General features: G+C 40.1%; 1 protein-coding gene across 1 annotated transcript in view; it reads right to left on the bottom strand.

The window, feature by feature from the left end:
- Window positions 1-26,694, bottom strand: part of lrp1bb (low density lipoprotein receptor-related protein 1Bb) — a 464,724-nt gene that overhangs the window by 320,968 nt on the left and 117,062 nt on the right. Inside the window, exons 3-6 of the mRNA XM_055230393.1 lie at window positions 23,429-23,548; window positions 21,337-21,465; window positions 14,291-14,548; window positions 8,306-8,468 (exon numbers count right to left, since the gene is read on the bottom strand). Coding sequence (XP_055086368.1) covers window positions 8,306-8,468; window positions 14,291-14,548; window positions 21,337-21,465; window positions 23,429-23,548 — 670 coding nt within the window. The remainder of the gene's footprint in view (window positions 1-8,305; window positions 8,469-14,290; window positions 14,549-21,336; window positions 21,466-23,428; window positions 23,549-26,694) is intronic.

Consider the following 26,694-nt stretch of genomic DNA (forward strand, 5'->3'; position numbering starts at 1 on the left):
GCCGGAGGGAGTTTGGTTTGGGGACCACAGAATCTCTCTGCTGTTTGCAGATGATGTTGTCCTGATGGCTTCATCGAGCCAGGACCTGCAGCAGGCGCTGGGGCAGTTTGCAGCCGAGTGTGTAACAGCTCTAAATCCAAGGCCATGATTCTCTAATGGAAAGAGGTGTTTTGCCCTCTCCGGCTGAATTGAGAGTTCCTGCCTCAAGTGGAGGAGGTGAAGTATCTCAGAGGTCTTGTTCATGAGTGAGGGAAGGATGGAGTGTGAGATTGACAGGCGGATCTGTGCAGCATCTGCATTGATGTGGTCGCTGTATTTGACTGTTGTGCTAATGAAGGAGCTGAGTCGAGAGGCAAAGCTCTCCATTTACCAGTCAATCTATTTTCCTAGCCTTACCTATAGCCATGAGCTTTGGGTAATGACTGACAAGATCGCAGATACAAGCGGTCGAAATGAGCTTCCTCCGCAGAGTGGCTGAGCGCTCCTTTAGAGATAGTGTGAGGAGCTCAGTCACACGGGAGGAGCTTGGAGTAGAGCGGCTGCTCCTCCACACTGAGAAGAGCCAGCTGAGGTGGCTCCTGGAAGCCTCCTTAGGGAGGTGGTCCGTGCATGTCCCACTGAGAGGAGGCCCAAGTTGGAGACCCAGGACATGCTGGAGGGACTATGTCTCCCGACTAGCCTGTGAACATCTTCGGATTCCCCTGGAAGAGCTGGAGGAGGTGTGTGTGTGGAGAGGAAAGTTTGAACCACCCTGCTCAGACTGCTGCTTCTGCAACCCGGCCCCAGATAAAGCAGTAGAAAATGAATGAAAAAAATATTTTTGGTTCATTTAAAGCAGCATTATGTATCTTTTCTGGAGGAGCGTCCACCATGCTTTGCTTATGTTCCAATGTTCTATCTTGCAACATTTCAGTTACAAGAGTTATTATTGCTTGAAAAAAACAAAAACAAAAAAAACAACAAAAAACAAAACAAAAAAAAAAACATGAAGAGATGTATTACTGTGAGCAGGGTCACCTCTCCATAGATCTGTCCAATAACTTAGCCTTGGGATGTTACCTGTTTGTCTCCATGGAGACAGAGGTTAGGGCCAGTTTTTTTTTGCAGAAATTATCTTCATCCCCCTGGAACTTTTTCAAATTTTGTCAAGTTACAACCACACATTTTAATATTTTTTTAATTTGTATTTTATATGAGTAAAGTAACACGAAATGGCACATAAGTGTGAAGTAGAAACAAAATTATACATCATTTCCAGATAAAAAACAAACAAACAAACAAACAAACAAACTGAAAAGTGCAGCGTGCAAAAATATTCAGCCCCCCAAAGTCAATACTTTGTGGAACCACCTTTTGCAGCAATTACAGCTGCAAGTCTTTTGGGGTATGTCTCCACTAGCTTTGCACATGTACAAACCGAAATTTTTACCCATTCTTCCCGGCAAAACAATTCAAGCTCTATCAAATTTGATGGAGACCGTTTGTGAACTGCCGTTTTCAGATCTTGCCACAGATTCTCAATTGGATTTTGGTCTGGACTTTGACTGGGCCATTCCAACGCAGGAATATGTTTTGCTTTAAACCATTCCATTGTGGCTTTGGCTTTATGTTTAGGATCGTTGTCCTGCTGGAAGATGAACCTCTGGCCCAGTCTCAAGTCCTTTGCAGAAACCAATAGGTTTTCTTCCCTGTACTTAGCGCCATCCATCTTCCCATCAACTCTGACCAGCTTCCCTGTTTCAGCTGAAGAAAAGCACCCCCACAGCATGATGCTGCCACCACCGTGTTTGACTGTGGGGATGCTGTGTTCAGAGTGATGTGCAGTGATAGTTTTCCACCACACATAGCGTTTTGCCAAAAAGTTTTAGTCTCATCAGACCAGAGCACCTTCTGCCACATGTTTGCTGTGTCCTCCAAATAACTTCTAGCAAACTGTAAACGAGCCTCCTATGAATGGTTTTCAACAATGGTTTTCTTCTTGTCACTCTTCCAAAAAGACCAGATTTCTGTAGTGCACGACTAATAGTTGTCCTGTGAACAGATTCCCCCACCTGAGCTGTGGATCTCTGCAGCTTTCCTGAGTAACCATGGGCCTCCTGGCTGCATTACTGATGAGTGCTTTTCTTGTTTGTTCTGTAAGTTTTGGTGGATGGCCATGTCTGGGTACGTTTGTAGTTGTGCTATGCTCTTCCCATTTCCGGATGATAGATTGAACAGTGCTCCTTGAGATGTTCAATGCTTGGGAAATCTTTTTAGATTCAAGCCCTGCTTTAAATTTCACCACAACTTTTTCTTTGACCTGTTTGGTGGCTCCTTTGGCTTCATTTTGTAGTTTGCTCAACAGCACTCTGTTAACAAACTTCTGTGGCCTTCACAGCACAGCTGCATGTATACTGGGACAAGATTACACACAGGTGGACTCTTTTTAGTCATTAGGTCAACATTCTATCTTTCCAAAATCATCAGGCAACTTCTAAAAGCAATTGGTTGCATTCAAGAAAAAGGGGGCTGAATACTTTTGCACTTTTAAGTTTTTTATTTAAAAAAAAAAATCGGAAAATATTTCACACTTGTGTGCCATTTTGTGTTGCTCATTCACATAAGAAGAAAATGTATTTAAATGTGTGGTTCTAACGTGACAATATGTGAAAAAGTTCCAGTGGAAGATGAATACTTTTGCAAGCCACTGTATAAATAAATCCCCTGTTTGGTCAGCATTTAATTCTAAAGGGTTTTATTGTCTAAGAATTAGGAAGTGTGCATTAGCCTCCTAGTTGCGATTCACATTAACTAACAATAAACTCTGATCTGGTTTCTGAAAGTTGTGAAAAGCACTTATAAACTCAAAGCTGTGAATAATTAGGATACTCAGAATGCATAAGGTAAGTGACGAATAACTTTGGATCACTGCAAAACGTTTTAAATGAGTTCTGTTTTTCACGTTTAAAAACAAGTAAAAATCTGGTTAGTGCCGTTAATGCCATACAACCATAATCTCATCTCCAAGGGGACAAACTTTTCATCAGAAAAGTTACATAGTTCACCTTTACAAGATTATCAATGTCATAGCACTTTTTTGGTTTGAAAATGTATAGACCCAAACTCAAGTTGACTCAGATTGGACGTGCATTTTCAAAGCATATTGTACAAACACTGAGGCCCCACACTGTGCTGCTCGTCTCATTTTCACTCCATTGCTCCAGGCTGACAGACCTCTCAGCTCACTCCTTCACAAACACATGTACCAGCGTTTTACCAATTAGCCCTCTGAAACTCCTCTATAGTCAATGGAGCAGACTCCCTAAGCTGGTCCCACCACTATATAACATCATCCAGTATGCGCGCAGAAGCTATGGAAGCTGCAGTGCACAATACGGCTGCTCCATAGGAGAAAAAATACGATAACTATGTTGCCATAATGCTATTAATGATACTTTTTGGCACAATGTAAAATGGGGAAGGGTGTGGTGTGTGCAATACAGTATATTTATTTTCCTGCTGTATCGGTTATTATGTCATTATTGCGATACCAATAATATATTGTTCAGTTCTAGTACACATAGTATCATAGGTCCAGCATCTCCATGGCAACAGGTACAAATGCTCTAAATATTTAAAGGACAAAGACACAGAGCAACACAATCATCAAAATTCTTTGTTTTCTCCATATGTGCACGTATTTATTATACATCAAATGGCTTGTGGTTCAGTTCTGGTTAAGATCAGGGGTGGAAGGTAATCACTTACAAATATTGAAGTTACTGTAACTGAACAGATTTTGTTTTCTATGGATTTTTAAACTTGTATTTCTATTTACAATAAATTGCTATTACAGTAACAGTAGCATTTACAATAACATAATTTACTGAGTACAGTTCAAGTTCCATTCGTTAATGCACGGCTGTCTCTGCTGTATGTGACCCTTTCTGTTCTTACCATCCCACATAAAAGCACTGTGTCACCTGCTCTGATTAGCTCAGAAAAGAGATGATTATGGTTTAAAACAACATAATTAGTGTTAAATCAGGAGTTTTGTAAAAAAAATAATAATAAAATGAAAAAAAAGGCTAATCTAAAATGAAAGAAAATTTTGATTAAATGTAAGTATTTGAGTAGGATTTATTTGACATATTTTTATTTAAGTATCATTTCGGCAGTACTACTTGTAATTGAGTACATTTATTGCCATGTGACTGTACTTTTACTTAAGCACACATTTTCTGTACTCTTTTCACAACTAGTTATTATTTTATTATTATATAAATATATGCATAAAATTGCATATCAAAATAGTTTCAATCTCATTAAAAACAAAGGTGTTAGTTATTTTTTATTACAACAATAAATATGTCTTAAAGCCATGTGTTTCAGACAATGAGCTTTTCTACCAGGAGTTTAATCACACCACTGGTTGCCCATATTTGGATCACTTAAGCCATTAAGGGAATTATGGATTTGCATTATGTATTGGGGAATAAGCATTATAAAATGCTTTATGAAGTGACTGTCCCAATTCAAAACATGCTCATTCTCAACTGATTAAAATAAAACATTTCCTTATGGGGAGATTTTAGCAGCAGGCATAGTATATTGTCATTTACATAAGATAAATAAAGTTAGATCATTCAGTTTATGCCAGTTCATGTTATAAATCTAATAACTGGAGCCTTTAAGAAGAACAATAGACCAAATGCATTACTTTGTTGCACCTGAATGCATAATTTTGACGTGTAAAAAATATAGTAGTTAAACATTGGGTACATTTACAAAGCCAGGAAAAATACAAAAACATAAACGGAATAATAAAAAAAAATCTAATCTAATAATTAGATCTGATTTTTCCTGTTATTCATTGGATCTTTAGTGGCATAGCAGCTGAATTTTTAGAGTAACTGTTGTATTTGGAAGACAAAGTACACAGATTACACACATTACATGAGATTTCAATAATCTAACATTGGTGGAAGGTAATGAAGGTAATGAAGTAGTAATGTATTGTATTTAAGTAGAATTTTGCAGGTATCAGTACCTTCAGTTTTACACCTGATACTTTTTACTTTTACTTCACTACATTGGAGAGCAGGTATCTGTAATTTCTACTCCACTACATTTTTAACTGGACTGAAAAGTAAAAAGTACTTTTCACATTATTTGAGTTTTTTGTTTTGTTTTTTTAATCATGTTCCTGGTAACATCCTGGCTACAGTTTAAGTTTAAGCTTTGGCTTTGAACAAACAAAAATGAATACATAAAATTGATAAGAATAAAAAAAAGAATTAATAATTTCAAATTGCTACTGTTGATCAAAATATGTATAATTTTTAACCAATATCACTACATTTACACAAATTAACAACACTTGTGTGAAATAATTTAACTTTAAAGTTAAAGTAATTGTTTTTTTAAGGGTGCTTAAATACTTAAGTAGACTTTTTCATGTGATACTTTTACTTTTACACTGTATCTTTACTTTTACTTAAGTATTGAGTACTTCATCCACAACTTAAACCAATATCAAAATATTGTACCTGTTAGGATTTGGGTTTTTTGTGTGTTCTGTGCTGTTATACCCCTCCCTTTTGTGTTTGAGCCTGGAGCTGGGCGGAGATTCTGGTTCCTCCCACATACACCTGCAACTCATCTTCAATCAAACTGCACCTGTGAGTACAAAAGGACTGAGGATCCGACACTCAGGGCCAGATTGTCTTGTCATGTTCTGGTATTTCCCCAAGTTGTCCTTCATGTCATGCTCCGGTTTATTTGTCCTTGTATCCACTGTGATCCCGCTCCTTGGAACCACTTTGCACCTCTGCTTCTGACCCAACTGTCCATGTCTGCTACGAACACCTCAGTCTCAGATCCAGCTTGCCTTGATCGATACGAACACCCCAGCCTCTCACCCTGCAACCTACGACCTGCTCCAAGACTACTGTATATGATATCGCTCTCAACTGTCTGCTTTGTCTACCTTCACTCGCATTTATGTGTCTATAAATAAACTTTGTTCAAACTTTTACCAGAGACTAAATCTTTGGTCCCCCCATCAGCCGTTTTGACAGAACAATCTGGCCAACATGGACAAATCACACTCGGGCTGGATCAAATGCTACACTGGGTGTTTTCACAACATGGACAACACGAACAGAATATCCGGACTTTGCTTGAATGCAACCACACCCTGTCCAAAGAACTCACTCGGCTAATGAACCAGGTTTCTGCCTTGCTCACTTGCTTACCTGTCTCCTGCTCACTTGTCCACTCCTGCCCCGGACCATTGTAGCTCTGCTGGACACAGCTTTCCGTCCCCTGTCTGCTCTGTCTGCCTTCACTCACATTTCTGTGTCTAAAAATAAACTTTGTTCAAACTTTTACCCGAGTGTGAATATTTGGTCTGTATCTATTTTGTTGCCTTGTACAGGTGTTCTCTGATGAAATGTAGCATAGCTTTCAGTACTGATTAATGCTTTTGTATTTATGCTTAAAATAGAACTGTGCTAGTACGTCACTAACAGATATACAATAAATGTAGCTGGCATTATGGTAGTCATAGCTAACCTTTTTACTTCCTGAACATCAAATACGGTCACACTCTTTATATAACCAATTTCCCAAAGTACAATCCCACACAATGGCATTTCCTAAAGGTGACATAATGGTCCTCAACCCATTTTTGTCTATCTATAGTTCCTACTGTGATTCAGCATAGAGTTTGTGCATAGACTATAGCAGCACTAGCCAGGAAGACGACAACGCTTTTCCATAATAAGTTGCACAAGATAGAGAGTGACAGTGTGGGCACAATTCTCCTCTGCGGTTGCTCAGATTTTTGTGATCTCCAAAATCCTCTAATGCAACAGTCCTGCCGAGATTTTTAGAGGGACGTGGAGAGAAATCAGAATACAAATGAATGTCTAGACAGTGGAAGCTGTCAGCGGCACCACCAAATATCCACCAAATTACTACTGTCAAAGAGAAAGGGGCCCAAGCAAATGACTCACAATTTAAAGGCTTTTATTGAAGCTGCAAATCTTTTGGATGAGTCTATTATTATGCATAACAGAATCTAGCTTTGTTCTCTTTATTTTTTCCTTTGGGCTAAACTAAGTTACGATCTGATACTAAAATAACAGCACTACTACAGTACTACCATCCGGAGATTCACAAATGCAATCCAGCCATTAAATTCAAATTTAAAGGTGCATTTTCTGGTGGAGGCTCTGCTACCAGCTTGTCTCCTTAGAGATGTTATTCCTTTGTGTTTCACAGTGTGGCATTAAACAGTGTGGCATTAACTCTCCACAGATCTGACCTGTAACGAGATAGTAGATATAATAGTATAATTCTGTGAAACCATACATGTATTAATAACATGCCAGACCTACAACCAAAAAAGTGACATTGTGCATCTTTAAAGCTACCAAAAACCTTAGCTATGGACATAGTAAAAGGATTATACCTGGAGGACTGAGGTATTACACAGCCATCTTAACTATGGTCAGTTAAAATCAGTCACATCCCATAGTTTACAGCTCAGTTTACTTTTATTTACTCTTTCATTGCAAAGTTTTCTTACTAAAAAGAGACCTTCACTGAATTATTTCACAATTCAATAACTAATCAAAATCAGATGTCCTTCCTGTTATAACCCCTTGTATTAATAGATCTGTGAGAACACAAAAAGTAGCCCATACTTGCTTGGCTTACACTATTATAACATTCTTGGTCTTCTCTTTCATGCATTTGAAGTTCCTATTTCCTGCTATCCATTCTCATCTGACCAAAACTGAATTCTCTTTTCATCGTAATCATTATCAGACAGGCCATCCTTTATTCAGTTGTCTAATTATTAAATTATTCATAGTTTTATGTTACACCATTCTGAAGCAAGTTCCTAGTGAATATTGTTTAAAAAAAAAACTTTTTCTGATACTGATTCCTGAATCATAGAGGTACTAAAAAAATAAAAATAAAAAATACACACTTAAAGGGCCCGTGTTATGCTATTTTCTGATCTATGTTATAATGTTGTTTCTTCATCACAAACATACCTGGAGTTGTGTTTTGTTTTATTTACTCAAGTTAAACACACAAATCCCGCATATTTAGGCTGAGTTCTTCTCTCAAACAAAAAACACTCTGTTCCACTTTGTGATGTCATGTTAATACATAAAGTGCTCCCTTTATTTTTAAACTCCATACACTTTCACTGGAATCAACTTTTTAAACATAATTTATCTTTTCCATTTCTGTACCTAAATAGAAGACGCTTTCAGAAATGATGTATCACAGGTTATAGAACACTTACCCCATGAGAGAGTCCACTGCGATCCCCTTTGGATTGAGCAAGTCCAGTTGTACTATGGTCACACAAGTCTCTCCTCTCCGATCGCACACAAATATTTTGTCATTCACTCGGTCAGCGAAGTAGAAGTTTCCCGTCAACCAGTCAATGGCCATCTGTTCCACATCTGCAAAGATAATAAGAAGATAAAATAGCTAAGGAAATAGTACTCAAGTGAAAGTACTAGCAATGCAATGTAAATGTACAGTGGGTACAGAAAGTATTCAGATCCTCTTAAATTTTTCACTCTTTGTTATATTGCAGCCATTTCTTAAAATGATTCAAGTTTATTTTTTTTCTCCTCATTAATGTACACACAGCACCCCATATTGACCGAGAAACACAAAATTGTTGACATTTTAGCAGAATTATTAAAAAAACCCAAAAATAACTGAAATATCACACGGCCATAAGTATTCAGACCCTTTGCTCAGAATTTAGTAGAAGCACCCTTTTGAGCTAATACAGCCATCTTTTTGGGAATGATGCAACAAGCTTTTCACACTTGGATTTGGGGATCCTCTCCAATTCTGTCAAATTGGATTGTGAACGTTGGTGGACAGCCATTTTCAGGTCTCTCCAGAGATGATCAATTGAGTTTAAGTCAGGAGTTGTCCTGAAGCCACTCCTTTGTTATTTTAGCTGTGTGCTTAGGGTGATTGTCTTGTTGGAAGGTGAACCTTCGGCCCAGTCTAAGGTCCTGAGCACTCTGGAGAAGGTTTTCGTCCAGGATATCCCTGTACTTGGCCGCATACCATCTTTCCTTCGATTGCAACAAGTCGTCCTGTCCCTGCAGCTAAAAAACACCCCCACAGCATGATGCTGCCACCACCATGCTTCACTGTTGGGACTGTATTGGAAAGGTGATGAGCAGTGCCTGGTTTTCTCCACAGATACTGCTTAGAATTAAGGCCAAAAAGTTCTATCTTGGTCTCATCAGACCAGAGAATCTTATTACTCACCATCTTGTCCTTCAGGTGTTTTTTAGCTAATTCCAAGCGGGCTTTCATGTGTCTTACACTGAGGAGAGACTTCTGTTGGGCCACTCTGCCATAAAGCCCTGACTGGTGGAGGGCTGCAGTTATGGTTGACTTTCTAAAACTTTCTCCCATCTCCTGACTGCACCGCTGGAGCTCAGCCACAGTGTTCTTTGGGTTCTTCTTTACCTCTCTTACCAAAGCTCTTCTCCCCCAATTGCTGAGTTTGGCAGAACGGCCAAATCTCGGAAGGGTTCTCTTCGTCCCAAAAGTCTTCCATTTAAATATTATGGAGGCCACTGTGCTCTTAGGAACCTTAAGTGAAGCAGACATTATTTGTAACTTTGGCCAGATTTGTGCCTTGCCACAATTCTGTCTCTGAGGTCTTCAGACAGATTCTTTGACCTCATGATTCTCATTTGCTCTGACATGCACTGTGAGCTGTAAGGTCTTATATAGACAGGTGTGTGGCCTTCCTAATCAAGTCCAATCAGTATAAGCAAACACAGCTGGACTCCAATGAAGGTGTAGAACCATCTCAAGGATGATCAGAAGAAATGGACAGCATCTGAGTTAAATACATGAGTCACAGCAAAGGGTCTGAATACTTAAGGCCATGTGATATTTCAGTTTTTCTTTTTTAATAAATCTGCAAAAAATTTTTTAACAATTTTGTGTCTCTTTGTCAATATGGGGTGCTTAAATCATTTTAGCAAATGGCTGCAATGTAATAAAGAGTGAAAAATTTAAGGGGGTCTGAATACTTTCCCTACCCACTGTATACTCTGTACTGCCAAAACCAGTTAACTATTGTAAAATCTATGACCCAGTGATTTTCATAATGATCTTAAGATTTTACAGCAGATGCCCTTCTTGGTGTGAGCTTGTTCATTTAGCCTGTTTTGGGACAAAATGTTAGTTTGGTCTAGCATCTAAGTGTTTCTGAGTTTGTTGAAAACAATATAAAACATAAAAACATATTATTTGTGCACCTATGGTGACTATAGACTGTATTGCATTAGTCTTGTATTGAGCTTCCCTAGAAAACCCCAAACAGAATCATACAACCAAAACAAATTAACAAGAACTAAAATACCAACTATTGGATTAGGCAAAGCAAAACCTGGCTACTATTATCAGAAAGGCAGCTATTCCGAATATTTATTTGGACAGTTACAAAAGCACACTTTATTGTCCCTTTATTGTAGGGAAATTTGTCCTCTGCATTTAACCTATGCTTTAATGCCACCGGGGCATCTCCTCAGGAACAGTGAGTGCTGCAGCACAGTGCTTGACTATCCATCTCTGTGATCTTGTTGCTAGTCTTGGTCAGGACTACTTTAGCTGAAGGATTTTTACCTATGGTGCATGTTTTGAGTTGATGGGGGAAGTGGAGTGGCCAGAGGGTCAAACCTGGAACATTATTTCTGTGAGCGCCATCAGCCACCATGCCGCCGTGCAGTCTAGATGTATTGCAACTTCTTCAAACAAAATGTATGTTTATATTGTGTAAACTTTATGGATCTTGAAACCCTGAAGTCTCGAAAAAGAACATACTCCAGGTATGTTTTGTAAATTATTTCAAATTCAAGTTCAAAAACCAATGTATATCAATATTATGACCCAAATGAGTCAGATGCAACAGGGTCTTTACAGTCTATAGACTGTCTGATAGGTTATGTATTTGATTTAGTTCACATAGTAGCAGGTCTGACACTCTGCCCGTTGATCTTGGCACTGAGCTAATGGACTGGTAGCTTTTGGCACCTAGTAGCGCTTCTTTTGTGCACATTTTATAGAAACCCTCTGTGTGCATTATCCACTGCTGTACCAATTATAGTATTCAATCTGCTAATGTACTCTCCTCACAATGTCTAACAAGATAAAGGCCAGCACATAAAGGCCTTGATAGTAAAAACTGAATAGGGAAAGATATAGTTTAAAAGCTGCTTACAATATAGCTTTATGTGTCATGCATTATTTAAAACATACATAAGAGCAAACAGTTAATGATGTTTGCTATGCTTATTTACTTTCTGCTTGTTGTATTACTTTTAACACAATAATCTGCCTCATGAGCATAAATAGCATACCATATAGGTTTATGCCAGATGCCCTTCCTGTTGTAACTCCTTACATGAATAGACCTGTGAGAGCATGAAGAGTAACCTATACTTGCTTAACTTACACCATTATAACATGATCGGTCTTGTCTTTCATGCATTTGAAGTTCCTATTTCCTGCTATCCATTCTCATCTGATCAAAACTGAATTCTCTTTCATTGTAATCATTATCATTAAGGCATTTTTTCCTCAGTTAGAAGAAAAAAGATACATCTGACACTGATTTCTGATTCATACAGGGATTTAAAAAAACAAAACAAACAAACAAAAAACAACAAACAAACAAAAAATGGGTGGAACATAGATGAGCTGGCATTCCTCTGGTCATAGGGCAAACAATAGTGACTGTGTAGTGTTACCATGTTTGACAAATCACTGTCCCTAAATAAATGTACACAAGATTTCTTTCTGTCTAATATCAGATTTGAATTGCCACTTTATATAACACTGGAACTCCAGGTAAATGATCTTCACTGAGTGCACAATTCAGTAGCCCTTAGTTCATAGATGCCAATTTTTGTCCATTAATAAATAATTTTAGCACAACAGTGTTTGGTGGGTTTTTGTCATGTGTTTTGTTTATATGGTTATTTTAATGTAAACTTGCACAGCAAGATGAATTCTTGCAATATTTGTGAGTTCACAAACTCACAAGATTCCATCTTGATGTGCCCCCGCCCAACAGGTGGTTGGCACACAAATCACAGAGCAGCATTGAGGTTTGTGTGGAAGGCAAAGGTGAAGCGCTCAAGAGAACGATAAGAAACATGTTGACACTGATAGATGTGCTTCAGCCTATTTTTGCAAAAATACAGACTATTTTGTCTGTGAAAAACTTGCTAAATGTAAATTTGTGGACAGGGAAAATGTACTTCTCTTTCAACTGGATATAACAAAAGTTAGATCTTTTGTCTTGTTCCACTGTTGTGATGCTTCGATCAATCAGATTCAAATAATCGTCATGATGTTCCGTGTTTTCTGATCTCTTTCAGTGAAAGCCATCCCAGACTGATAATACGTAGAACTCAATTCATGTGCTACATGTATCAATCTGATGTGAGCCAGGTTAATTTGAATGACCCAGGTGAATCTAATCCTAATATTCTAAACTAGAATTGAATAAAACTAACCGAGAGAGCAATAAATGACATGCATTACACCATAAACATAATAAATAATATAAAACCCATGGACATATGTCAGCATTCCCCACTCTGCCTGACCTGGTTTTCCACTTTTTCTACTGGAGATTCAGTGAGTTGCCATGACAGCAGTAGGGTAACCTTGTTTAGAATCAACTCTCTTTTTAATCATTTATTGTTGCTTAATGTTGTTGTAAGCACAGGCCAAAAATCCCAGAAAGAAGCTGAGAGAAAAAATAGAAATAGTCCCTAAAGCATAAAAAAGAGGAAGCAGATTTGAAGGACAGCTAAGGAGCAGAGGTGAAACTGCAGAGGTTGACCTGTCATTAACCGCACACACAGTGAAGAGAACAGAAGAGCTTGAAGGTTAAAAAAATAATAATAATACTGTGATTGCAAAAGCATGCATAAGATAAATATCTAGATTTGTGTACACTGGTCTTTGGCTTACAGCTAAAAGTATTTGAGGAAAAATAACCAGCTGTTACTATAAGGTCAGTGTGATAGAGCTCAGCTGAGAGGCATGTCCTCGGGCAAGGCATTTCAAACTCATATCCCAATCTGTTGTATAAATTAAAATAAAAAGTATGCAAATCTGCCAAGCCATCACATTGCTTGGCTCGGACAGTGGTTCTATAACCTTACATAGCTTCCTATGGTGTCCATGTTTTTCACAGTGTCACTTGGCAGATATATGGCAGACATATGTGTAAATGAAAAAAAAGTATAGTATAGACTTTTGTATGTAGTATGTATAAAGCATGGGTGTCTATGCATGTGGCCTAATATAATTATATAATGTTTGTGTAAGAAACAAGTGAGTAATGCACCAAACTATAATACAACCAGAAGCCATGATCAGTGAACACGATCATCATCATTATTATTAGAAGAGTTAATTTGCAAAAACAGTAACCGCCATTTGAAAAAGACTTGCTGTTTACTCTTTGTATAGCCAATGTTTCAAAAGTCAAATGTATTTCACTGCTATCAAAATATTTTTGCATTCCTCCTTGATAAAATCCACTAGATACTCATTGATAATACCAGTAGAAGATAATAACCAAAAGAAAAATACTTTTTGGTGATTTTTCAAAATGGGGATATTTGCTTTTGCTATTAAACCCTTCATTTGTAAAGCAGCAGTAAAATGACATGCCTTTATTATACTATCCAAAACCTAACCTAGCAAGGGAAGCTAAAATGCTATGGCAGAAAACAATTCAAAAGTATTCTGGGAAATGTTTTACTGGTCTGAAGAGCTAATATTTATGCCCCGAAACTTTCCCTAGACGTTTGTGTTCCGTGCCAACCTCACCCTCACTACTATTGAGTACATTACCTGGTTAAATAAAGGTAAAAATAAATAAATAAAAATAACTGGCTTTGTTTTGGCCAAGGTTTGAAGAGGCTAAGGCAGGTTGTACTATTTCTGTTCAAAGAAGGATTTGCTCTTCCCCTCTCTGTCAAACCCTTCTTCCTGCTTACAGTTTACACTGCACTATCCTTAAACAAATGAGATATCAAGCACGACCCTTCAAGAAAACAAACATTACAGCTTACGAGTAAAAAAGACTGAGGACCAAGAAAACACACAGATTTCTGCAGAATCAACAACTGAAGCACTAAACTGTTATGTATATGCGGAAAAAAGCACCTGCCTTATGAATAAATAAAATCCTAACAGTAGTTAAGAGTACACATACGCTGTAAGCTCCTCTGTGTCCTGATCTCCCTCTCCCTGGTGAAACCGCGCAGGTTCCTGGTCTCAGCACAGCGCAGGGTCCCCGAGCTCTCAGTGGACAGGAGCCAACAGACTGTCTCCTGGCTCTGCTGGAAGTCCAGCCACACAGAGGCGTTAGCACCCAGTGAGCGAAGGGGCTGCAGGCCGGTGCCGTTTAGACTGGTCAGGATGATCCGACTGGGGCCCCCGAGCAGAAGAACCGGTCTGCTGTCTCCAGGATCTGAGGAGAGAGATGGGGGTTTAGGTTATTAAGGGTCATACATGTAGATGGTACAGTGAAATTATTAATACAGGTTTAATGTGCAGTGATGCTTTACATACATAAAATAAACTGAAAGTACATGGTCAAAGTGATGGTGCCATAACTTGCACATAATGGTTAGAGAAGATAACAAAAAATAGGGAATCATTTTTGGGTTAGGTCGAATTGCATTATTTCCTAATTAGATCTATACAGATTTGTCTAATACATATTTATATATAAAAAAAGAAAACATTTCATAGTTTTAAACTTTTTTATTGAGAGGAATCATATCATTAAGTTTACAGTTTGCTTTGAAAACAAATAGTTACCATAGTTAGATTTTTTGTTAGATAAGCTAGAGGCTAAATAACAATACAGCCTTGTCAGACAAAATCTGACTAAAGAACAGTAGTTTATTGTTATAATTAACTATCAATCCCCCAATGTACAGGAATCACAAACCACTGGTCCCAAACCTGCATTTAAAAAAAGTTGCATCAGTAAAAGATTCAAGAGAAATAACTTTTGTGAAATAAATGTGCTGATTATTGAATACTGTGACGAACCCAGAAGGGAAAGCCACAAGGCAAAAAGATATTAGCTTATATATAACACATTGTAAGTCATAATTGACTGAAGAACTTAGCATATTCTGATTTTGTGCAGGGCTAAGCATTGTGGATTATTCATGAAAACTTGAACCAAGGCAAAATAACGTTAGCACCTTTTTCAGACAACCTCCTTTCTAAATCGCTTCAAAGTATAAACAAAGAGGTGCAATGGTAATAAAAGCAATAAATCAGAATACCACCAGCACTTTTCTTTTCTCCCCTCCCTGAACCGCCACCTTAACGTGGTGGAGGGGTTTGAGTGCCCGAATGATCCTGGGAGCTATGTTGTCGGGGGCTTCATGCCCCTGGTAGGGTCACCCATGGCAAACAGGTCCAGGGAGACAGGACAGACTAAGAGCGGTTCAGAAGCCCCTTATGAAAAGAGTACAATCAAGGTAAGCTACGTCGTGTGAACCGGCGTTACCGGGGCCCCACCCTGGAACCAGGCCTGGGGTGGTTGCTCGACAGCGAGCGCCTGGTGGCCGGGCCCACGGGGCTCAGCCCAAAGGAGTGACGTGGGGCCGTCCTCATGTGGACACACCACCCGCAAGAGGATCCGTAAGTTGCCAGTGCATGAAGATCTGGGTGGCAGTCGAAGGCGGGGGCCTCGACGACCGGATCTCTGGACATGGAGACTGGCTCTGGGGACATGGAATGTCACCTCGCTGGGGGGAAGGAGCCGGAGCTTGTGCGGGAGGTTGAGCGTTACCAACTAGATATAGTCGGCCTCGCCTCCACGCACAGTTTGGGCTCTGGAACCCAACTTCTTGAGAGGGACTGGACTCTCCATTTCTCTGGCGTTGCCCGCGGGGAGAGGCGGCGAGCTGGTGTGGGCTTGCTCACTTCAACGCCCATGTGGGTAACGACAGTGACACCTGGAGGGGCGTGATTGGGAAGATCGGCCTCCCTGATCTGAAGCCGGTGTTTTGTTATTGGACTTCTGTGCTGGTCACAGGTTGTCCATAACAAACACCATATTCGAGCACAAAGGTGTCCATCGGTGCACGTGGCACCAGGACACTCTAGGTCGGAGGTCGATGATCGACTTTGTTGTCGTGTCATCTGATCTCCGACCGCGTGTCTTGGACACTCGGGTGAAGAGAGGGGCTGAGCTGTCAACCACCTGGTGGTGAGTTAGATCTGCTGGCAGAGGAGGAAGCCGGACAGACCTGGCAGACCCAAGCGTATCATTAAGGTCTGTTGGGAACGCCTGGCAAAGCCTTCTGTTAGAGGGGTCTTCAACTCACACCTCCGGGAGAACTTCTCCCTGATCCCGGGGGAGGTTGGAGACATGGACTCCAAGTGGGCCATGTTCTCCACCTCTATTGTCGATGCGGCTGTGGTCGTAAGGTCTGCGGTGCTTCTCATGGCAGCAATCCCCGAACCCGGTGGTGGACACCGGAAGTAAGGGATGCCGTCAAGCTGAAGAAGGAGTCCTATCGAGCCTTGTTTTCTCGTGGGACTCCTGAGGCAGCCGATGAGTACAGGCGGGCCAAGTGGGCCGCGGCTCGTGCGGTTGCAGAGGCAAAAACTCGGGGTTGGGAGGAGTTCGGGGAGGCCATGGAGGAGGACTATCGGACAGACTCAAAGAATTTCTGGCAAACCATCAGACGCCTCAGGAGGGGGAAGCAGTGCTTCACCAACACTGTTTACAGTGCGGGTGGAGAGCTGCTGACCTTGACTGGGGATATTGTCGGGCGGTGGAAGGAATACTTTGAGGATCTCCTCTCCTCCCCCTCTCCTCAGCAGAGACTGGGGACTCGGAGGCGGACTCGTCCATCACCCTGGCTGAAGTCACCGAAGTGGTTAGCAAGCTCCTCGGTGGCAAGGCTCCGGGGGTGGACGAGATCCATCCTGAGTACCTCAAGTCTCTGGATGTTGTGGGACTGTGTTGGCTGACACGTCTCTGCAACATCGTGTGGCGGTTGGGGACAGTACCTGTGGAGTGGCAGACCGGGGTGGTGGTCCCTCTGTATAAGAAGGGGGACCGGAGGGTGTGTTCCAATTACAGGGGAATCACACTCCTCAGCCTTCCCGGTAAGGTCTACTCCAGGGTCGTGGAGAGGAGAATCCGACCGATAGTCGAACCTCGGATTCAGGAGGAGCAGTGTGGTTTTTGTCCCGGTCGTGGAACACTGGACCACCTTTATACTCTCCATCGGGTCCTTGAGGGTTCATGGGAGTATGCCCAACCAGTTCACATGTGTTTTGTGGATCTGGAGAAGGCATTCGACCGTGTCTCTCGTGGTGTCCTTTGGGGGGTGCTCTGGGAGTATGGGGTCCGGGGCTCTTTGCTAAGGGCTGTCCGGTCCCTGTATGACCGGAGCAGGAGCTGTGTTTGCATTGCCGGCAGTAAGTCAGACCTGTTCCCGGTGCATGTTGGACTCCGCCAGGGCTGCCCTTTGTCACCGGTTCTGTTCATTATATTTATGGACAGAATTTCTAGGCGCAGCCAGGGGCCGGAGGGGGTCTGGTTCGGGAACCACAGGATCTCATCTCTGCTGTTTGCGGATGATGTTGTCCCGATGGCTTCATCGAGCCAGGGCCTGCAGCAGGCACTGGGGCGGTTTGCAGCCGAGTGTGAAGCGGCTGGGATGAGAATCAGCTCCTCCAAATCCGAGGCCATGGTTCTCGACCGGAAAAAGGTGGTTTGCCCTCTCCAGGTGGGTGGTGAGTCTCTGCCCCAAGTGGAGGAGTTCAAGTATCTTGGGGTCTTGTTCACGAGTGAGGGAAGGATGGAGCGTGAGATTGACAGGCAGATCGGTGTAGCATCTGCAGTGATGCGGTCGCTGTATCGGTCCGTTGTGGTGAAGAATTTTGGATTTACCGGTCAATCTACGTTCCTACCCTCACCTATGGTCATGAGCTCTGGGTAATGACCGAAAGGACAAGGTCGCGGATACAAGCGGCCGAAATGGGTTTCCTCCGCAGAGTGGCTGGGCACACCCTTAAGGATAGGGTGAGGAGCTCAGTCACACGGGAGGAGCTCGGAGTAGAGCCGCTGCTCCTACACGTCGAGAGGAGCCAGCTGAGGTGGCTCGGGCATCCGCTCAGGATGCCTCCTGGACGCCTCCCTATGGAGGTGTTCTGGGCATGTCCCACCGGGAGGAGGCCCTGGGGAAGTCCCAGGACACGCTGGAGGGACTATGTCTCTCGGCTGGCCTGGGAACGCCTTGGGATCCCACCGGAGGAGCTGGAGGACGTGTCTGGGGTGAGGGAAGTTTGGGAGTCCCTGCTTAGACTGCTGCCCCCACGACCCGGCCCCGGATAAGCAGAAGAAAATGGATGGATGGACTTTTCTTTTCTGTCTGAATGATTAAACAGTTAGATATTTTCTACACATTCAGGAATTTTATTTTGCAACTTTGTTTCCATCACAAATAAAAACAAATTAAATTTTGAAATAGACTATAGGCTTTAATGGTGCACTATGTAACATCTGTTGGGAGGTCTGCCACCTGCTTGTCTCAGTGGAGATGTAATCGCTTTGTCTGAAACGTTCCGCAGTGGCATTAGAATTATATATCTTGCTATTCAATTAGTGAATGCCTTCTTCCTGTGAGCAGTCTCGCCTCTTTAAAAATATCTGGACTGTAATTTGGCCAGGTAGCATCAGCAGCTTGTATCAGGGAACATAGATATGTTTTATGCCAAAGTGTAACACAGTGGCCTCCACTATAAAAGTTGCATAGTGAACCTTTAATGTACAATACACAACCAAATGCTCATTTTAAATTGGATTCTGTACAGCTAAACTCTTAGTTGGCTGACAGCCCAATTATGAGCCCTGAATTAATTATACCCAAACCTATTTTCAAATAATTTGGCAAGGAGAGAAAGCCGAAGGAGCTGAAAAGGGCAGAAGAAAGTATACTACATTAGCATCCAGTTGAAAATATCTTTGAGCAATTTGAAGTCTCACACTTAAATTTAACATTTGCTACAATTAATAATAACAAAGCAGTTTTAGCCTAACAATTTTAATCATATTTTTTACTTGATATATTTACTTGCCTGATTTGTGTTGACACTCACGCCACAGGGGTGCAGCCCAAGTTCATGTAAACAACTAACAGAATGAGTAAATATTTCTGTTCCCATTTAGTATGAGCAAATTGCATCGATACAGAACCCTTACCCAGAAAATGTAACTTCAGACTCATATGTTTTTCATGCAAGCCCCTCGTCATACTTTGGCCTTTGGAGACATTTAAATTCATTGCTTTTACAACTAATGTTAACCCTGTGCATGTGCTAAATTAATATTGATGCATGTGAGCACTGGGTTCAGTTAAGTTTATGGGTAATCATATTCGGTTTATTCCTAGTAGAGCTGCAGTCACACTGATTAAACACATAGTCGCTGCCGTTGTCCCCAGCTAGGTGTTAATGTGCCTCTAGCCATTTTCAACCCACATATGCCAAACATTCAAAAATATATCTACTCCACTTTATAGAAAAAAAGATTTAAGCTAGTAGAAGGTTAAGCTTGTTTATTTGTAATGGTGGGACCACCTCATTACAGTGACCGCTTTTCCTAAGTAGGCTATTTCCCTCAATGGAACAAATTTGTTACAGGAATAAGGCATTAGCATAAATCAAGGGTGACGCTGGCTATTGTCTGCGAAACAAAATGCTCTCACTTAAAATCTCATGCTCATTAATTTTATCATTATGCGGCCTGGCCATGTCTACCTGTACCCGAGTGGTGATAGATGTGGCCACTGCATGCACACATTAATCTTGCCTTATAGAATGTAGGCTCTGTATATGGTGTATGGAAAAGTGGTTTATTCGATGGGTCTGTATACTGCAAAATAAATTGGGAATTATTTTAGCATCAACTGCCATTATATAATCCACCTCATTGCAGGACAACATAAAACAAGTTTTATTATTTTGCTTACTGAAATAGAGTGACATTTTTTAAGGAAAAACAAAATTATATTAATGTATGTATAGGCATTATTTCAATGAAAATGTTGATATGCAAAAAATTGACTAAAGGCCATATAACAGTAATAGCATTCTTGTAATTTACATTTTTAGTGCAAAAGTGCAAACTGTATATGAAACATATAATTCAGTCAAAACATTAAGGCACCCCATCCCCTCAAGTCCATTAGCTTTAGCGTTATTGATAAAATCTTATGAATATAATAACATATAAAAACATACATAACTTATATTTTCATGTAGTACTGTATTTTAAATCAGAACCCTTATGCCCTTAGTAAAAAAAAAAACATAAATAAATAAATAAAAAATTAAAAAGAAAAAAAATCATTAAGAGACAAAGTTGTTAATGATGTCATGCTGTCAAGGGTTATTGGTAAATAAATGTCTATATCATCTGCAAAACAGTGGAAGGAGACATTATGCTTGGTTAAAATGGAGCTCAATGGTGACATATATAAAAGAAAACAGATTGGACCAAGAATTGACCCCAGAGGGACCCCACAGCTTATAGGAGACACAGTGAAGGAGCACTGGTCCATCTTCACTGAGAAGAGCATAACTACTGGAAGGCTATTCCTCTAATGCCCACATACTTTTGTGCTGTGCTGAACGCTGCTGTGAGGTTTAACAGTGCAATTTAAAACCAGATTGGAATTTCTCCCCAATGCCATTAAAATCAAGATAAGACTGAAGTTCATTGTACACACTTTCTTTAAAACCATAACTTTTGTAATGGGCCTAAAATTAGACTACACATTGGGGTTGAGATTGTTCATCTTGATCAGAGGCTGAACAATGGCATGTTTAAAAGCTACTGGTACAGAGCCAGTGATTGAAGAAGAGTTATGGCTCCAATAGATTCAATGACAACATTTTTGTAAGCTGTTCAACGAATAAAAGTTAGGACAATGCATCTCATTGCATTTTCGCATCACTTGCAGAAATAAGGGCTGCTAGCTCAACCACATTATTATGTAAAAATAATACACTAAATAATTCTGAACTACTTGCTATAAATTCTATGTGTGTGACTGCATGTACCCGTGCTTTCCTTTCATTTACATTAATCTTACTTGATCGATTGTGCAAATGATCCATGCAGTTGTAGCATAGTTGAACAAAGCTGTTTATTATTAGCAGTGAAGATATAGCATATGCAGATGAAGTTGTTTGGCGACGCGGGTTTGAGCTCACCTTGCTTGGCTCTGCATGATCTCCCGTCAGACTGGAGCATGTATCCTTCGGCGCAGCTGCAGCGGTATGACCCATAGGTGTTGGAACAAGTCTGGCTACACGCGCCGTACATTGCACATTCATCATGATCTTACAGAGAGAGGGAAAAAAGAGGAAAGAAAGTCATTTGTAACGAATTAGGTGTGTTCAAACATGACCCAAATACATAAAGTATACTTAATGTGGTCTTACACTGCCACCTCAGGCGTAATTACTTTTATAAGCAACGAGAGTGCCGAGCGTCTCTCATGTATGGATCAAACGCACAGAGCGCTTTGTCACAGCTAGTCAAAGGCGTATTTATGCAGTTTTATGTTGTTAGTAAAAATATCTGGGCATAAATAAGACTCGACGAATCAAAAGCTGTCGTATTTCAGGCTCAAAGCATATGTGCAAGCGAAGGTTCCCTCACTCCCTAGAGTCACTAGTCAATGGGCCATCTAATGCAGCTGTGATAGAGGCGTACATTATGTTCATTGGGTTGGCAGAATAATAAAATGTTATTGATATTGGATATTGAGTGTGAGGGCCTAAAAATGGCAGGATGCACTACAGGATAATTGTGTTGACAAACTCTGATTAGTACTGCATTATATAATAACAGAAATAGATAAAGGATATATGCAAAAATTCTCAAGGCATTTTTGGCTACCTTTTGATCAACAGCTTTAAAGGCAAAACATGTAAATCATAGTGTGTTTAGTTCACTCCAAAATACCAAACATTTAATTCAACAATTTTGTTTGGAAGTGTCAGTTACTATGCCACATAAGCCAAATTTGAATTGAACTGTAATAAAAATATAGAAGATAATTTATCCATACATTTTAGACTAGACATTTTACATCTGGAGTAAAGCTAGAATGATTGATGAACATCCTCCTAGAAAATAATTATCCTAACTTAAAACACTATTGGATTGGCTATTTACATTTGTGTGAAAATGGACAATTGACTAAACACTGTTACTTTACATAATGCAGACTTGTATGAGAGATTGAGGAAGTGAAATTATGAACTACACAGAGCATATATGATGTGTGAGAGTGTATATCTATGTTGTATATGAAGCCCTGCTGCAGACAGATGGTTGTATGCACTGAGCTTCCTGCTTATCCATATGAAGGAAGTGTGGCCCATGGAGCGCAGTAAAGGTTGTTCAGGGAGAAAGTGGAAGGAGGTGCCAGTCAGTATACCCCAACCGAATTATATTTTGTTTACAATAAATATTATATTATTATGGCAAAATGTTTATAAGGGACTACTTATATATTATTATAAGGGCAATACCTTTCGTGCTTGTTGACCATTGAAACGGGAACTTATAACACAAGATCTCATGAGTGTCTAAGTCTGAAAACTGACATGGGAAAAAATAAAAAATAAAAAAAGTTTTTGGTTATTTTGTTATCAAAAACTGAATATTTTTTAAGGGCATGCAAAACTGGATACTTTGGTGCCACAAATGCAATCTAATAATCTGGTGACAAACATTTATACTCACACCTACACCTGTTTTTAATATTTTAAATGTACCTAGGTACTTATTTGTTTTGTTTGTATTTTTCTGTATTTTAAACAGGAGGCCCAGGAGTGTCTGAATGCTCTCATCTGGCTCTTACAGTATAAATAAAAATAAATACAGATAAATGTTTACTGGACAACAGAAGCTAGTCAATAGTTATATCTTTGACATTCCGTATAAAGATGCCATAAACCAGGATCTGATACCATTGCATTTTAGGATTTCCAAACAACCAGTCATTAGAAAGATCCAAATTAAAATATGCTGTGTAATCAAATGATTACAATATCTCACAGGCCGATATAATGCAATGATGTCATCTGAAACCTGGCATTAAACCCACGCATAGATTACTTTGGTGATGATTTCTTATTTGTACACATTTTATTTACAGTGTGAATTTTCTATAGTTTCAAACACCTGACTCAAAAAAGAAACAAAAAAGAGATATAGATGATGTAAAAATGAGAAGATATGATGTACATAAACATAATGTTCTACTCTGTTTAGTAGCGTAAATAAACCCACCTCGACAGCTCGTGCCATCATCTCCAACCTCAAAGCCATCAGCGCAGAAGCAGAAGGTGCCGTTCCTGGTCATGATGCAGCCGTATCTGCAGCGGAGCTCGTGGCATGCCGACAGCAGCTCTGCAGGAGACAGGGAATATATATCAAAAAAGGTCATGCAGGAGAGAAGAGGTGAACTGGCACGCCGGCAGCAGCTCTGCGGGGGACAGGAAGACAGGAAACACATTACCAGTCAAAAGTTTGGACACATTTTTTCATCTGTTTCTTTTTTATTTTCATTTACATTGTAGATTCTCACAGTAAGCATCAAAGCTATGAATGTGATAAACAAAAAATAAACTTAAAATAACTCAAAACTTGTTACAGATTTTAGATGTTAAAAACAGCCACCCTTTTGCTTTGATTAACATTCCTTGACCCTGACATGGCACACCTTGAAGTGAAAACCGGTTCAGGTGCCTTCATTATACTGAGAGAAGGTCAAGGCTTTGCAGCGCTGTCAACAAAGCAAAAGGTGGCTACTTCGAGGAATTTGAATCTAAAATATAATAACAATATTGCATTTCACATTTTTATCTTTGCTTGATAAAATGTTGATGTCTTCTGTATTTATCTTAAATGTAGAAAGTAGACTGATGCATCACTCAGACATGCACCTGATCCATCTGCGACTCCTGCATTAGACCGTTATAGTTGCGGTGTGACACTCACACGAGAACGGTCAGGGCCTTTGAAGCTGCACGTGTGAGACCACTTGCTCACGCAACAACTATTTACTTATTCAAGGAAAAGGCTCTGGCATAAATAAAATCCAACGGATTACTTGCGGCCATCGGACCGGAGCTACACCATGTGCAGTTTGAGCCCGAAGTAAGAATGTGGATCCAAACTTTTGACTGGTTTTGTATATAATGTAATGATCTGATATTTTGTGTTTAGGTCAGGGTTGACACCTTTTGTTTTTCTGTTAACGTGTTGTTGAGGTAACTGTGGTTGTATATGACACTTGATTGCTATGCCAATAAATTGATGTGAACATTTTTTTGTCAGTTACCGTCAGTTAGGAGACAGTTATTGACACTGCTGTTGTTTTGTGCTTGTTTTGGCGTGGGTTACGGCCTACAGTAGCTCTTGTGTCCAGAAAATAAACAACAAGAACTTTGGAGTGTTTACTCACACCAGAATGCTACAACACGAAAAAAGGTCATGGAGTAGAAAAGAGGTGAACTGGGAAAAGACGTTTTGATTTTTGTGGAAATTGCATTCGGCCCTCTCATTGCCATCCTTTTACAAACGTTCTTATCAGTGTGAGCAGGGAAGGACATTTCAGCTGACCGTTGGAGTTTTCAATGGAAAGGCAAATTAACAGAAAGTGTAAGGGATTAAATAGTGAAGATGCAAACAAAGAGTGAAAAATCCCAATAAAACGCAAATACATTTCTTTTGTCCAAGCTGAAACTACTGCTACCAAAAAGTCTTTGCAATCACGTTCTAGATTTCCAGAAAAACTATACAAGGGACAAAACATTTATTTTTTTAATAAAAAAAATTATAATAATAAAATTAAGTGAATATCTAACTTTTCAGGTGGAGGGTCCATCATCTGTTTGTCTCCATGGTGATATTGCTTTGGTTAATGGTCACATTTTTATACAGCACTTTTCCACTTTCAAGACTCTCAAAGCACTTGAATTCAAGGAACCACTCATCCATTCACACACACATTCATACACAAATGTACACAGACACTGGGAGCAAGGTCAGTTAAGTGACACACACTGACAGCAATCATCTGTGGGAGCTGGAATCACACAGCCAACCTGTGGATCAGTGGATCTGACCACTCAACCAATGATATTATGAGGAGAGTGGGATTGAAATAGTCAAGCTTTGGATCAGAAGACAAACGCTAACTGAGCTACTGTCGCCCTGAATTATACATAGTACCGCATATATTTAAATACATATGTTTAATTGCATTTTTTTATCATATGAACAGGGCCTCTTTACAGATCTGACCTATAACTTGGGCCTGTGTGGTGTCACCTGCCTGTGTCCATGGACAAGTTGAATTTACCAAGCCACCAACATGATGTAGTCTTATGCCTAACAAAAGATATATGTTGTATTTACATTATAGGAAGTACTAACTATGCATTCTAAATGAGTATTCGTTACAATGAATAGGTTGTATTTAAGCTGCACTAACATAATTTAAATAAACATGCCTTGATTTAAAGGGGCCATATAATGGGCCATCAAAAACATACCTGGAGTTGTGTTTTGTTTTATTTACACATGTTTAACCTAAAAACCCTGCATACTTAGGCTATTCTTTTCTCAAACAGGAAACACTTTGTTCCACCTTGTGATCTCATGTGGTAATGCAGGAAGTGCTCTCCTGTGTTTTTAAACTCTATGCATGGAGTTAATATGATTAACTGAGATTCAGGGGCAGGACCACACCTCAACATCCTGCTTCGCTCCTGCAAACCACAGCTGACTTCAACAACACCTCTAATTACCCAGAAGCCCTTTTTATACAAGCCTATCCCAACAACACCGTCTGTCTTTGCTCTCTTAACTGCCAGCACATGTTTCTTGTTCATCTTTCAGTCCAAAGACCTCACCATCTACAAAGAGGGGAGGGTCCTGAATTGGCTGGAGACAGAGCCCCCATGCTGAGTCTTTACCCAGCCTCCACATCTATTCATATCATCAGTAAATATCTTTATTGTATACCATTGTTGTGGAGTGATGCTCCATTGCTAGTGAAACCTTCAGCAGAATCATTTGGATCATTTCTGTCCTGGAATTGCTCATCCCTATTGAAATGAAAATAAAAGGTAGCCATTAAATTGAAAACTATCACTGCATGACATCACATGGTGGAACAAAGCATTTTGAGATTTGGTAATGTAGACAGACTAGCAAAAAAGAGTTACTCAAACGTGCAAAAGGAAGAAAAACACAACTTTAGGTATGTTTTTGATGAGGTAACAATATTAGAATGTGGCTTAAAGCTAAAAAGAATCCTTGTTGTATAATAAGGCAGAAAACGTTGCACAGTAGATATAGTCCCTTTTATAACCCATCACCACACCCCCAGTCAACTCCTCCATAACTTCTTTGTGACGATCTAAATTATACATGCACTGCACTGATGAGAGCCGCTCTGTAGTAATAGCAGTCTGCGTGCTCCTGTAACACTTGACACACTGATTGACTGTCGCTCCCAGGAAGAGCCAGAATACCCATTTCACCAG

Source organism: Periophthalmus magnuspinnatus, chromosome 21, assembly GCF_009829125.3.
Source record: "Periophthalmus magnuspinnatus isolate fPerMag1 chromosome 21, fPerMag1.2.pri, whole genome shotgun sequence".
In the NCBI taxonomy this organism is placed as follows: domain Eukaryota; kingdom Metazoa; phylum Chordata; class Actinopteri; order Gobiiformes; family Gobiidae; genus Periophthalmus; species Periophthalmus magnuspinnatus.